This window comes from Papio anubis, chromosome 15, assembly GCF_008728515.1.
Source record: "Papio anubis isolate 15944 chromosome 15, Panubis1.0, whole genome shotgun sequence".
Classification (NCBI taxonomy): domain Eukaryota; kingdom Metazoa; phylum Chordata; class Mammalia; order Primates; family Cercopithecidae; genus Papio; species Papio anubis.
The window spans coordinates 49,869,565-49,884,729 of NC_044990.1; the positions used below are offsets into that span (position 1 = coordinate 49,869,565).

The window sequence follows — 15,165 nt, forward strand, 5'->3', positions numbered from 1 at the left end:
TGGATGAGAAAAATACCCATACCCTCCAATTATTCAGTATTTCAGCCATAAAAATAACACTGTCATTAAAAAAATGAGCTGGTCTTTATAAATCTTATTTTTAAAACTAAATCGCTGTATGTATTTGCCATATGATTTGCCATATTTGAGAAAGTGAAATTGAACTTTCTTTAAAGTGTTGCTGCTGTTAAAATGATACTGAATGCTAAATAATGTGTTTGTTTTTCAGCTGTTGTAAGACTAAAGAGATTTTTTGAACACTTCAATTATAAAAACATTTAAAACATACAAACTTGGGCAATTTTTATTTTAATGAAGATGAGAAGTTCATTAAAGAAGATAAATATTTCATTAGATCTTAAATAAAACAAAGAGATTTTTTGGCTTCTCTCAGCACAAAATTCCTTTGAAAGATTAATTAATACATGCAAATTATGCAAATTAGACCCATGCAAATATTTTATGAAGACAATTAAGGGAACCATTAATTACTGCTTTTTTTGCTTCAGTGAGATTCATTCATTTAATTTTAATTTCACTTTAACTGTTTTGATGTATAATCTTGCAGCTAAGAACTTTATCTTTCCTGGCGGGTCACTTAAACTTATAAATTTCATCAAGTGAGCACACAGAAATCTGTAAAGATATTCTCAAGACTATGTTTAGTATCAAGAGAAATTTCTGACACAATGCACTCCCAGAAACAGGGAAACTGGAAGGGAATGTGAGCTCATTCTTGGACAAGGTTCAACTACTGGAAAAGCAATTAATTTGCTTTGGCTGTGCTAATATAGGGGAATTAGAAAGTGTGACACAAGACAAATAGAAATAATTAGTTCTCCAAAATGATGTTCTCATTAATATGGTTCGAACAGTAGAAATAAAAAAAACATTATTGTGGCATGTCTGCATTCTGTCCCTAACCATGGGTGGTGGAATAATGCACTATAAGCATTTTTATATTTATAGTCTAAATGATTATGTTTTATTTTTTTCTAAAGAAGAATTTATATCAAAGAGTTTATATGCCTAGAATGTCTAAATATACACATGCTTTCAAAATTAATGACACACTTTCCATAACCATGCATTTGTATACCAATTTTTTATTTTGCTCATACAAATCTGTATTGTAACAAACAGACTTAAAATGGGGGTTCTTTTTCTGTTACTTAAATATTTTCAGATTACTCTTATGACTCTTGAAATATAACATTTCTCAGAAAAAAATTAATTATATTTATGCTCCATCTTAAAGAAGCCACTGCGTTTCTTAAAGTTTCTCTAAGATGGCCAGGTTATCCTTACCACGGAGGATGAATACAAAAAGAGGAAGCAGGCTTTGTGAATATGAACTATTAGAGTTAGTTGTTATCTATATTACTAAATGGAAACCTTCTTCAGCTTTCGTAGACATTATATACATTTATTGTGATGCTGTTTGATGAACGAGTTAATTGGATAACTTACGCCAACTGAACCATCATTTTTTTCACTTGATAATAAAGGTTAAAAAAACTCAAAGCAAAAACTTATAAATACATTTTTCATAAATGTGAAGATAACATTATACTGTCTAAAAGTCTTAAAAATTAATGTATTGGCCATAGTGAAAAAGCAACTTCCTAGTTATTTGGAATACATAGTAGTAAAAAATATCATCAGTACAAATATATATATGAAATTTAAATGCAGCTGATTTTTCTACCTCTTGTCTGATACTCCCCTCAGCCCTGCAGCTAATTTTTGTTACTATAGTACCATAAAAAGATGTTACTGGACATATATTATCATTGATATATGTTGAGCTTTATAATATTCTTTAAAAACAGACGTTAAAATTAAATTTTCTTTCTTACAAAGGTAATCTTATTTCATTCTTCCTTAAATTTCTGAATTCCCCAAGTTTATTTTGCATGTTTATACTGACCGCAGAGATGTGTCACAACTTTTAAATTAGGATCACCTGTGAATTTCACTGATACACTATTTAACCACTCTTCCATGCTACTAATTATGATGTTGAATCAAAATGGATCTAGCAGTGATCTTTAGGGTCCCCTGCTAATATCTTTCCCAATTTCCATATATCAACTATTTTTGATTATTGGTCTTCCAGACATTATTTAAGCCCAACCACAAACATGTTCATGAGCAAGCCAACTTAATTTATGTTTTCAACTTTATTTATGCTAACAAGACATTTATATTTTCTGTTAACAATGCTCTGTTTCAATACTTAATGGCATTTAGTTGCACGATGTCTACTTCCCCTCTCTAAACTTCCACTTTCAATCCATCATCCTTGCTATTCCCAGATTAAAGTAATTTATCTCCCAAACTCGCATAGTGCCAAGCCCCTATTACATTATTTTTACTAGAAAAAAATGATGCCAGGCTGGGCATGGTGTCTCACACCTGTAACCTTACCAATTCGGGAGGCTGAGTCAAGTGGATCGCTTGAGCTCAGGAGTTCGAGATCAGCCTGAGCAACATGGCAAAACCCCGTGTCTACAAAAAAATACAAAAATTAGCTGGGCGTTGTGGCACACAACACTTCTGGTCCCAGATATTCAGGATGCTGAGGTGGGAGGATTGCTGGAGCCTGGAAAGTTGAGGCTGCAGTGAGCTGTGATTGCACCACTGCACTCCAGCCTGGGTGACAGAGCAACACCCTGTCTCAAAAAAAAAAAAAAAAAAAAAAAGAAAAGACGACAACTATATTACAAACTAAGCTCAATCATTATGCCTAAATTTTCTCTGCCTGATTGAAATGACATGACATCACAAAACTTCATGAAATGTCCCAACACAGACATATGATAACAATGCTTTCTTTTTCATAAGAACCAGTTTAGAAAACTAGCTCTATGGAAATAATATATTTAAATAATTTTACAAAGTAAATAATTATAATGAGTTACATTTTATTACTATTTTGAGCAGCTTCACATTTAACAATGCCCACTATGTCTATATCATGTATGATTTAATTTACGTTAGAAGCAATTCCCCACAAAAACGTGCCAGAGGCCTTCAGCATTTGGAGTTTAAGCATATCCACTTACGTTAAAAAAAAATTTGTTTTTAAAATATATTTTTAAAAGAATAAAATACGCCGGGCGCGGTGGCTCAAGCCTGTAATCCCAGCACTTTGGGAGGCCGAGACGGGCGGATCACGAGGTCGGGAGATCGAGACCATCCTGGCTAACGCGGTGAAACCCCGTCTCTACTAAAAATACAAAAAACTAGCCGGGCGAGGTGGCGGGCGCCTGTAGTCCCAGCTACTCCGGAGGCTGAGACAGGAGAATGGCGTAAACCCGGGAGGCGGAGCTTGCAGTGAGCTGAGATCCGGCCACTGCACTCTAGCCCGGGCTACAGAGCAAGACTCCGTCTCAAAAAAAAAAAAAAAAAAGAATAAAATATGCTGAAATGAAAAAAATATTTAAAATTTTATAAAATGTTAAAAAATATATGGGTATCTCTAAAACTTTCTGTTTAATATTAATAACTGATTGTCTAATTAAATGAGTAGTTAACAATGACCTATAATAACTATAGAACAATAGTCTGTTTATTGGTTACTGTCTACAATCAATATCACCTTTTGTTCAATTTAATCAGTGCTGTCTTAAATTGATTAGCTATATAGAAATGCTGCCAAACACAGGAAACCAGTGCCAAGGGACTAGAAGCAAATTTATTGTTTTGTTTTGTTCATAGTAACATAATTCTAATATTTATATTTTAAGATCGAGAAAAATGGTTTCAGGTAATACACATGGCGATTACTTAATTCTAAATGACTAAACAATAGTCAATATGCAGTGCAGGCAGTCCTGAAAACAGTTTTAGTCCTGACTTGTTTGTTTGCTGTGTTTCTAAGAAACCTTTCCTTCTCCCCTACATTCCCCTTTTTAATCTAAATAAAGACGCTTTTAAATATGGAAAACTTGGTTAGGTAACTTTAAAAAGTTCTTGGACATCTCCACAAACACTTTACTATGGGACTAATTCAACATTGTATTATAAATACAGGTCGATTTCCCGAAAAGGGAAAAGTAAATTAAATATTAAAAGTAATAATAGCTTCAGTGTTTACCAATTGCCAGGACCTGTAGTAAATATGTTGTAATAATAAAAATTAATATTAACATTTAAAACTTAACTGTGTACAAACTATTGCCCAGCATGTGCTAAATGCTTTGCATCGATTATTTTATTTAATCTTTACAATGACCATTTGAGGTGAAGCTATTGCTAATGGGGTGGGGGAAACAATGGGGCAGAGATTTCAGTCTAGACCTGATTTCTAGCATTTCTTATCTATTAGCTCTATTAGCTTCCATAGAGGTGCCTAAGGAACCCCCAACTCCCACACTGATCTTAAAAGTCATATTAGAAATTGAAATCTGCATTAACAATTATATGACAATCAAACTTGAACAATGCTTTCATAAAGATGTTAAAAGTGGTAAGTATAATATACAATTTAGTGTTGTTAAAGTATGAAAGTCTTGAGGTACCATTTAGCAACTTATATTCAAATGCATACTTCAAAAGAAACAAAGGGGCTCGCCAAATGTTATATATTAAATCAAAATTGGATCTGTCGCTGACGTAAATTTATAATAAATTCATTACATGCTAAGTTGTAGATAATTTTTTCTCTAAATATGATTACTGTCTTAATTTTTTCACTGTCACTTTATTTTCGTTGCTTAGAGCGGAGTTTCCCCCAGTGTGTCTGGAAGTGTCTATAAACATAATGGCACAATGACTGATAAAAAAGTAAAAAGCAGGAAAGGAAACATTTTTCCAATTGTATACCATTAGTTGGCAGTACACTGTTTTGGACTTTTTAAGTCATTAAGAGGCAAGAAACTAACTATCCAAAATGAGTGATGTGGTTGTGAGTGATTATCTTATAAGAGGGACATGTAAGCCTGGGTGAAAAGGCATGGTGGAAGCAACAGGTACTTTGAAGTCATAAATATCGATTCAAATGCCAGAAATCCAGAAACCCTATTAACTAGTAGTGTGATTGTGAGAAAGTTAATTAGTCATTCTGATCTTAGGTGATCTCACCTTTAAATTAGAATACACAGGAAAGGCTCAATAAATTTCAGTTCCCAATCCACCTAACTATTTTAATGAGTAAATACTTCCACTTACTATTAATATACCTGTCTAAATGAAAGAAAATGTATTACTAGGAAATTCATTGAGTGACAGTATATTTGATTTTTTTTTAAATAAAAGCTTGATCAAAGACATAAATTCCCATCATAAGAATGACATGAAATATGATTCTTTGGAGCTATGTTAACAAAACAAATAATGACAACAATAATAATATATTGTAAAAGAGCAAGAAGGGAATAATTTCACAATCCTAACCTAAAAGCAACCAGCAAGAACAAGATGTGGAAAGCAACTGGACTTACAGTCTCAGTTCCAATAAACTCTTAGTGTGACTTTTAACAAGTCATCCACCCTCACTAAGTCCCCTCTTTTGCACAATAAGGAGATTTAATTTATCTTAAAGTTCTTTCCCAATGTTAAAACAGTAACATAAAAGTGTGCTTGGCCATATCATCAATGTTGCATAAATATCTGTTGAAAAAATGAATAATTTTAAAATTCAGCATGTATCTTCAAATATCTAGCAAACAGAAAGAAGATATTTTTACATTAGAAAAAAGATTTTTAATGTGAAGGCAGGTCTTTTATGTCTTTTTGTTGGAAGAATATTTGGCTTTCTATGATCTAAGATCAGTCAAAAAAGAATAAAAAGCCAAACAGTTTTGATTATGGTCATTGGATGTAAATAAAAGAGTTGTACTTTCAAGTGAAATCAGGATTTTGCAAGCACAACTTGCAGATATTCTAAGATGTCAGAGGAACTATGGTCCACATCCCCATTGGTTTTAACAATTATTTTTCTTGGTTTGAAAAAACACATTTTTACTTAAAAAGTGAAAGCAAAAAACTACAAGTTTGAAAATGAATTTTTTGTTATTGTGGTAAGTTAAATATCAATTTAAAATGCAATATTGGATCTAAGTATGTACAGAATCCAAATCTTAGGTCAAATGTGAAAAGAAGAAAATAAAGTTAAAAATGCAAACAAAGAAGAATAAACACATCCTGTTAATTCAGCTCTTGGATGTAAACATTAATTCTGGGCTACTCTTCTTTTCTTTTTTTCTTTTTTCTTTTTTATTTTGTGACAGAGTCTCGCACTGTTGCCTGGGCTGGAGTGCAGTGGTGCGACCTCGGTTCACTGCAACCTCCACCTCAAAGGTTCAAGTGATTCTCCTGCCTCAGCCTCCCGAGTAGCTGGGATTACAGATGCTTGCCACCATGATCAGCTAATTTCTTGTATTTTTAGTGGAGATGGGGTTTCACAATGTAGGCCAGGCTTGTCTCAAACTCCTGACCTCGTGATCCACCCACCTGGGCCTCCCAAAGTGTTGGGATTACAGGTGTGAGCCACCGCTCCCGGTCTAGTTCTGGGTTTACTAGGTCATCCTTTTTTCCCTCTCATCAGTGTCTTCAACCAAAGTCTGAGAAATGTCAGAACATGAAGGATCTTCATATCCACAAGATCTAACATAGATCCTAATTCATCAATGGCTGATTCATTCCTTCAGGGAATCACAGCAGACACCACTATGTGCCAAACTCTCTCTCAGACAATAGGAACTTGGCAGTGAACAAAACACATATGGTTTATGCTCTGCCCCAGCTACCATGGAGAGAAGACATTGAACAAGGAACTGCATGTACAGCATGTTCCTATGGAGAAATGGAAGGTGTAGTAAGAACCTCTAAGAGGCAGAAGTAGTCCCAGGGGGCAGGGAGTTGCCACAGCGAGAGAGTGAGGGGTCTGGGAAGTGTTCCTTGAGGTAATATGTCCAAGCTGGGACTTAAGGGGTGGTTAAGTAAAGGCAAGGAAGAAGAAAAAATGTCTGCAGTAGGTTGGGAAAAAAGTGAAACAATAAGAAAAACTTCCAGTATGATGGGAGCACAGAGATTGAAGGGAAATAGTCGTGACTGGGCATAGAGGATGAGGGAGTGAGGGAGGGAAATGTCATGCTCCACTCTGCCCTCATTACATATTAACGACAGCACTGGATTAGATGGATGAGGGTGCCATAGGGAAGGAACATTGGAGAAAGGCAGGCTTGGGGAGAGAGAAGGATACACAGAGTTTTGTGCACTGAACTTTTAGGTCTCTGTGAGTCGAACAAATAAAAAGTTGGATATTATTATCTGGAGCTCTTAAGAGATGTCTGAGTGGATTGGAAAAATGTCTATACATTTTCTAAATAGGTAAGTTAAAGAAACTATGGGGCCAGGTGTGGTGGCTCATGCTTGTAATCCCAGCATTTTGGGAGGCCATGCCGTGCAGATCACAAGGTCAGGAGTTCGAGACCAGCCTGGCCAACATAGTGAAACACCGTCTCTACTAAAAAAAAATTAAAAAATAAAAAAAATACAAAAACTAGCCAGGCATGGTGGTGTGCGCCCATAGTCCCAGCTACTCAGGAGACTGAGGCAGGAGAATCGCTTGAACCCAGGAGGTGGAGGTTATGGTGAACTGAGATCATGCCACTGCACTCCAGCCTGGGCAACAGAGTGAGACTCTGTCTTAAAAAAAAAAAAAAAAAAAAAGAAAAAAGAAAAAGAAAAAAGAAACTATGTAAGTAGTTGCTGTTGCCTAAGGAGAAAGAATAAACATATGATGATGTCGTAGCTGAAGAAAGCCATCATGTTATAGATTTGGCTACATAAAATGTGCACATATGTGCGTATATATGTGTAGGAGGCAAAGGGGTTTTGAGGGATATTTACTGACTAGCCCAAAAAAGTGCTCGAGGATTGATTTTATGAACTCTGTCTACTTTATATATTCAAAAGATCTTAGAAAACTTCTTGAGTAGGGTAAATTTTTCAAAGTCCAACACAAATCATGCCATGTAAATCTGTATGATACAAGGCATAAGAGACTTAATTGCCATATATTTCAGTTGCTGGAAGAAGATTTTTTTTTTTAAATTTTTGAATATCTGGTCTGTACTTATAGCATTTTTACAATTCCTGAGTTCTTAGTTATTTGAAAATCAGCAATGAAGAATTTATCTTGCGTACAATGAGCTGATTTACTTCACTAAGAAAATGCAAGTAAATTATTTAGGGCTTCTTTCTTCAGAAATACTTTCTACACTACTTTCTCGATTCCTCTTGTCCACCTCTGGGGTTTTATAGAAATGGTGATACAAAATGCCAATGAGGCAATGTTTAGTCTACCCAGATGTGCATATTTAGGGGTAATTACTTAGCACTCAAGCAGTAAGTATTTAAGTGCCTGACTTCTAGGTGACTAACTCTTGGGCCAAGAGTGGCATTTATTTATTGCCAGAAATGTTAAAAATACATGAAAAGCTAAAAAACCTGTGGGCTTATTTTGTCTTTCCCAATAAATTGAGTTTACTTTGGAATAGAAAATAATTTCAGTTATGATTGGCTTGGGAGCAAGAAATAATAAAAGAATGTCATAACACCTGGGCTTGGGGACAGTTGGAGAGAGAAAGTGATGAGTGCGAGAGGCTGTGTGTGTATCATCCTTGAATTGTGAAGCAGCAGGTGCTCATGGCTCCCAAAATGCATGACACAGACAGTTTCACAAATTAGTAATGAGTTCTGGTTCTTTCTTTCTTGCCTTTCCCTTTCTTGTCCTTCGCCAGCATTTAACTAAATACAGTATTGTTTCTTTGATTTCTTTCATTCGCAGTTAATTGTATTCTGTTTGTTAGCTTCCAAATGTATGAATTTTGTCTGAGGGTAGAAAAAAAAAGTTCAAAGGGCTAATTAAGCTTATTGAATAGGGTGTTAGAATAGCAAATATGATCTCTGTGCTCTGTTATGTTGAGTCTTGAAATAGTTTGACTGCTGGTAAAATATCTTTTAGCAACTAACAGCTAGAAACAGATTCATCAACAGTGTGTTTCTTATTACAATTTGGGAAAAGTCATATTATCTGATAAATCTCATGCATAGTTAGTATGTTTTATTAAAAATCAGCTGTACATTTGGACCAGTACAACAATGGACAGGTCGAATGAATGAATAAAGTGAGTGAGGATTTTCTATTACAATTAAAGGCAAAAATAATTCCATCAAATGTGTATATGGTTTTAAATTACTATGTATAATTGTTGTGCAAGTGTCTTGTTTCCCTAATCATTAAGTTGTTGGTATGTAGGTTCATTGTATTCCTCCATTGGTGAGATTCTGGCTACCAAAAGGAAGGCAATTTATTATTAAAACTTCTCTTCAGAATAAGTCAGTCACAACAATGGAAACTGAAAGTTGTCAACATTTCAACCTCATACAGCAAGACTTTACCTATATTAAAATGTATGTTTAAACATATGTAAATTTGACAAATTCAAACAAAAATAACTATAGCCTTATTAACAACCAACATGTTGTTATGGGTGGCATACATATCATATCAACCACACTAAAATGTTTAATCACTTCTTAATATTAACAATGAATCTCTCATTTATATGCAGGACTATATTGTCTATAATTTTTTCTAGCTTGAGTTCAGACCACCTAGAGGATTCTGTGTATACCAGATGATTTGTATGTCACACTTATCTATGGGTTCATGTACTTTCCGAGACCACTTTGACATTATCTAATGCATGAATAGGCCCTGCTTGTACACATTGGTGCTGACATTTGCATTTGTCTTATTGGTGCTATTGTCTCTGATAAAGAGGACTGGTTTTTCATTAACAATAATTTTTAACATGTGTTTGTAAGTTTTATAAGATGCAAGAGGATTCTTTTAATTTTCATAACCATATACATACAAACATATAAACACATATAATTGTGCTGAAATCCATAATATTCTAAAAATTCACATATTTTTCTATATCTACAATAGTATTAATCTTGTACATCCAAGATGTCTCATAATAATATATGATTCACACCTTAGGATTTACAAATTAATTAGCATGACCTCAGGTAAAATAAATACAGGCAAAAAAAATCCATTCTTTCCTCAAAAATGTTTCTTCAAGTTTGTGATTGTTACTTCTTGCACATATGATAGTTTACAAAAGTATATTTCCTTTATACGAAGCCAAGAATGATATATTTGGAGCTGATTAAGTAACACAATTAATGTCATACAATATCCTAAAAATGATTGAGTTTAAAATGCAGAATAAAAGCAATTGGGAGGATTATGGCAGTTAATCATTTTAGGCATCCCTTTGAAGAATCACCTTCATTTTAAATAGAAAACAAATGCTCTTGTTACTGTTTAGTATTCATGTTGTTAGGCTGAATTTGTCGTCTAGAATAGATGTTTGACTATAAATGCTACCTTCTGGTTTTATTCTTTTCTGATAGTATGGTCATGACAATATACATATTTAGCTCTTCTGAGCATTTAATACAACTCCCTTTGGTATTCTCTATATGATTTTACTCAGCAGATTTGTGTTATTAAAGTGTATATAATGGCACACAGAACATTTGGAATCCACATAGGAACTAAACAATCTTATTTATTGTTAACATTCAACTAGTCTATTTTGCAGGTACCTTGCAGTAAGTGTCATAAAAATGAGTAGTTAGACCTTTTTAAATTGTAAGAACTACCTATTTGATTAACCACAGATTTTATTTATGTAGCACAGAACTTATAAACCCTTCCTGCATTAGACTGGGCTTCAAACATTCAATAAAACACATTTACTGAGTCCAAGATTAAATCATACATTGTTTAAAATTAATTATTCCTTTTAATTGCATTGTATAAACAGAGATGACCTGTTAATTTAAAGAAAATCTATCAGCACAAAATGAATTCACTCATATAAACAAGCAAGATGAACTTGACCTTGTTTGAACTTGTTTTGATGTGGCCCAGATGGTAGGCTACATGCTTGAATAGCAGGCTAAAGCTGAGGAAAAACTCATATAGCAAGATCTAGATTTATAGCCTTCTGCAAATTCCTACCTTGTATTGTCCTTTCAGCATCTGTTCTGCCGCCACTGCGGTCAGCTTCTATCTCTGGGGTCAGAGAGTCTAAAAGCACAGAAAGGTAAGAGTGACACATATTTCATTTGATTCCTATTGTCCTTTTTTTAAAAAAGAGCAACCTGTTACTTTGTTGCTGAATTAAAATTACATAAATCTTTGTCATCTTTTAAAGGTTGAACAAAAACTATAACCATAAGAATTTTCGGAAGATTTGAACAGTAAGCAACGCAACATTGTTCATAAAAGAGGATGGGGGTTGGGAAATTCTCAAATTAATATTTTATTGTGTTTCAGTAGAAAAAGATCTGGTTAAACAGAGACGCAATGCCAAGTCCCAGATGCTGGAGTTCAGTAAAAAACAGTGGAAGCACCTATAAAATAAGTCATTTTCCCCAATACGTTCTTCCCACCCTGCTTTCAGCTTCAAGTATAGCTGAATGAATCACAAGATATAGAAACATACAAAACTACAAACACATGTCTAAATTGTCCTTTTAGCATTAAAAATGACAGTTATTCATGCAATAATATACACCCTCTTACCATTTAAGACCCTGAGACTATCTGTGGAAGCTGCCTGTTTTAGCGTCTGTTCTGCTTGTTCACGCCGTTTCGTCTCAAACTCAAGTGCTTCCTGCAATTTTCTCTTCGCCTTCTTCTCCTTCTTTAGCCTCTTTTGAACTATGGCTAAAAAAGAGTGTATGCATATTATTATTATTGAAATTTTTGTAATGCTGCTAATTTACAAATGGTCTATGTTTTTTATGTTATTCATTTTGTTTTCCTGCTGGACTGAGTCTACCTATAAAAAGAGAGTTCCAAAAATCTCCACCTTTACCTAAAATAATTCCCAGTAAAATAATAAGAAGGCCAATTTTTATTTTAGCCTAGAACTATTACATTGCAAGAATAGCTTTAATTGTCATATGTAAAGATAAATTTAATAGGAAACTAATTTTAGTAAATGTTTGTATTCACTGATAAAGGAAGCTTGATTAAATGAATTTTGTGGCTTAGTTCTCTGTCCTTGAATCATAATAGTGCAGAGTCATTTGGATAGTGCAAACCCTTATAAGCATGCCTCTTTCCTATTTCCTCATAGGGAATCAATTTTGAGCAGCAAATGGAGCATCTCCCCTAAAAACGCTTTGGAAAGCAATGTTAGACCAACTCAGTTTTCAATAATTTCTTCCTTAAAATTTTAGGAAATGCAATAAATATTTTTTGTACATTAGAAAAAATACTCTTATTGTTAACGTATATAAGCAGAAATGTTGTTGTTGAGATGAAGTTGTGATGATTCCCTAAGAATATTTTTCTCATAGCAAATTTACAGTACTATGATATATTTTAAGAAAATTATTCTACTTTCACTCTGCAGAAATCTGAGGCAGTATGAAACCTCATTGCTAATAATAATATGCTACTGGTAACAATAATGATGAGCCTTTTATATTTTAAAAAATAGATAATACAAAAAGTTGATTATGAAACATTCTTCTCCAACTGGACAATTTAAATATTTGTATATAATATATACTCAATAAATAATAACTAATGTTCTTTACAAAATGTATATCGACTATGCTTTCTGGAGGACAATTGCTTTAACTTTTACTACATATATATGTATACATATGGTAACTACTCAGCATATGGGAATATGCATTTTTCTTTAAAATTATCTTTGATGGTTGATAAACATTGTAGACATCAGTGTGACAGACTCAGTATGAGAAAATGTTTCTCTTAATCATGAAGACTACTCATTCCATGTTTACTATTTGATTTCTTACTACAGATTAAAGAATAGCAACACTTTTAAAGCAGAATATTTAATCAAAATATAAAATAATAATGGTTCAAGTAAGTATTTTAGTTTTCGCTTCTAATTTCCACATAATCCTGTTTTTATTATTACTAATATTTTTAAGATGGCAGCTCATTTACATGTCACGTATATTGTTGCTGTACCATATATTTTTAAAAACCTGCTTTGTATCAAAATGTACACTGGCTATGGTGTTATACGAAAAGTAATTGAAACTGATTTTAAATAAATGTTAATTTCCCTTATTTAATGGTGTGCAAATCATGTGCTTACCTTAACAAAATTACCTGCCTACTGTTTCCCTTCCCAAAGATGATTATTTATGAGTCGCCTTGAAAAGAAACAGTAATTTCTGAAATATTTATTTGTATTGCATGCTCTTGTGGCTCTAAAGGCTTAATATCCTGCACTTTTCCACTGACGGCTCACGGTTTCCTCCTACGTGATTGAACCCAATAGGATTGCCATGTTCTCTTTCTTCAGGGTAATACACTGCTACAATAGACACATTCATAATAGATAAGTATTGATAATTATTGCCTTGAATTTACTGTTTGTAATTAATTAAATGGGAACTTTACGGTATGATCTGCGAATGTTTTGCCCTCTAGTGGTTAATGAAAGAAAACAGAATGTAAATCCTCCCAAAAGGTTTGAAATTCTGAAGGTCTCTCCAGTAACCAAATGGGTACTTTAGGAATCCCTGGGCCTGCCTTTAAGTTATGTAAAAAAGGACTAAACAAAATTTAGTAAGAGCAAAATAAAAACATGGCTGCTTCATGGAAGATGATTCCATAGATTGAGCTCTTTGACCCAACTTCCTTATTCACTTGGAATACAGCCATTATCAATGTTTACCTTGTTTTGATTATTTAAATACCTGAATCTATGGAAGCCACATTATTTAGAACTGTGCTATACATCTGGGATGACAGCTTCCCGAATTGACCAAATTCCAAGAATACATTAGCTGTTGCTTCATAATAGCTAATAAAACAACCTGGTAAATCCTGCTAGTTTAAAAGCAAAACAGAACGATTTTTAAATGACCATGTCAAACATATACAAGAAAATAATGTGGAGCATTTATATTGGATATATATTAAATGAGTGAAAAGTAGCCCCCACTTCACTTCTAGAATACTTAAAAGAATCATAGTTGAAGCAAAGAGGCAGTTGATCGTAGACAAAATAATCTTCAAATTCATACATAAAATAAAGATGCAAATATAAATGACCTTCAAAATTATCTATAGATGTACTGTACAGTGTGATAAAAGAAGCAATTCACAGATCAATAATAACATTATTTTATCCAATAAGAATTTATATCAGTTTCTACTCTGTGTACTTGACCTTGTTGGATGAAAATGAGGCCTTCAGAAAGAAAATTATACAAACATTTAACTTTGGTCATTTGTTCAGATATTCATCCATTTTCAATTTCAGTTGATAAATATCTTAGTAAACCTGCTTCGCTTGAATAATCAGTATTTTCTATTTTAGATTTATGAGTTTAACTCAAGTTTTTCAAAGGGCAATTGTGAATTAACATAAAATTTTTCTTCATGGCTATCATTAGAGTTTATTCTTCTCTTAAAGAACATGAATTTTTAAACTCAACCATCAATAAAAGTTATATAATTTATGATGTAATGGACGTATTTCAATTTCCTGAGGTAGGAACAGAAGAGAAAACATGTACTTTGGAGATTAAGAAATACAATGAGCCTAGGATTCAAATTCTGCTCTGAATTTTAGCTACCATTAAATTAAAAAAAAAACTACAATTTCAAAATAAATCATCATCACAGTATTAATATGTTTAATATTTTCTGTAAATATTAAACTTATTTGGAAATTTAGAAATACCTCTATTCTTTTGTTCCATAGCCAACTGCTTTTCAAGTGTTTCCCTTAGTTCTCTTTCCCTTAAAAAATCCATCTTCAGCTCTGTTTTTTCCAGTTGGACCTGTTTCTCTTGAGCTCTGGCATTATCTATGGCAACTTTCAAGAGCCCCTGTACAAAAAAGATATTCGGAATGGTAATATTTTAATACAAAGCACTTTTCGTTCATTACTTAAAAGCATTTTAAGAGCGAAGAACCCAGTGATCAAATGATCTAATTCTTGTGCATTCACTTTGCACTCACTAGGACAAATACTATAACTAAAGCATAAAACTCCTAAGTCTAGTTAAACTATTTTCGGAAGACAAATATTTATGGCATGCAGGTTTAATTGCTTCTAATTA

The 15,165-nt window shown here is 33.3% G+C and overlaps 1 protein-coding gene across 2 annotated transcripts in view; it reads right to left on the reverse strand.

Annotated features, from left to right (window-relative positions):
• DACH1 (dachshund family transcription factor 1) overlaps window positions 1-15,165 on the reverse strand; it is a 435,501-nt gene that overhangs the window by 28,260 nt on the left and 392,076 nt on the right. For both annotated transcript variants that reach the window (XM_017951299.3, XM_017951301.3), the window contains 3 exons: window positions 14,784-14,931; window positions 11,624-11,767; window positions 11,057-11,125 (listed from right to left, as the gene is read on the reverse strand). In XM_017951299.3, the coding sequence (XP_017806788.1) occupies window positions 11,057-11,125; window positions 11,624-11,767; window positions 14,784-14,931 (361 nt within the window). The remainder of the gene's footprint in view (window positions 1-11,056; window positions 11,126-11,623; window positions 11,768-14,783; window positions 14,932-15,165) is intronic.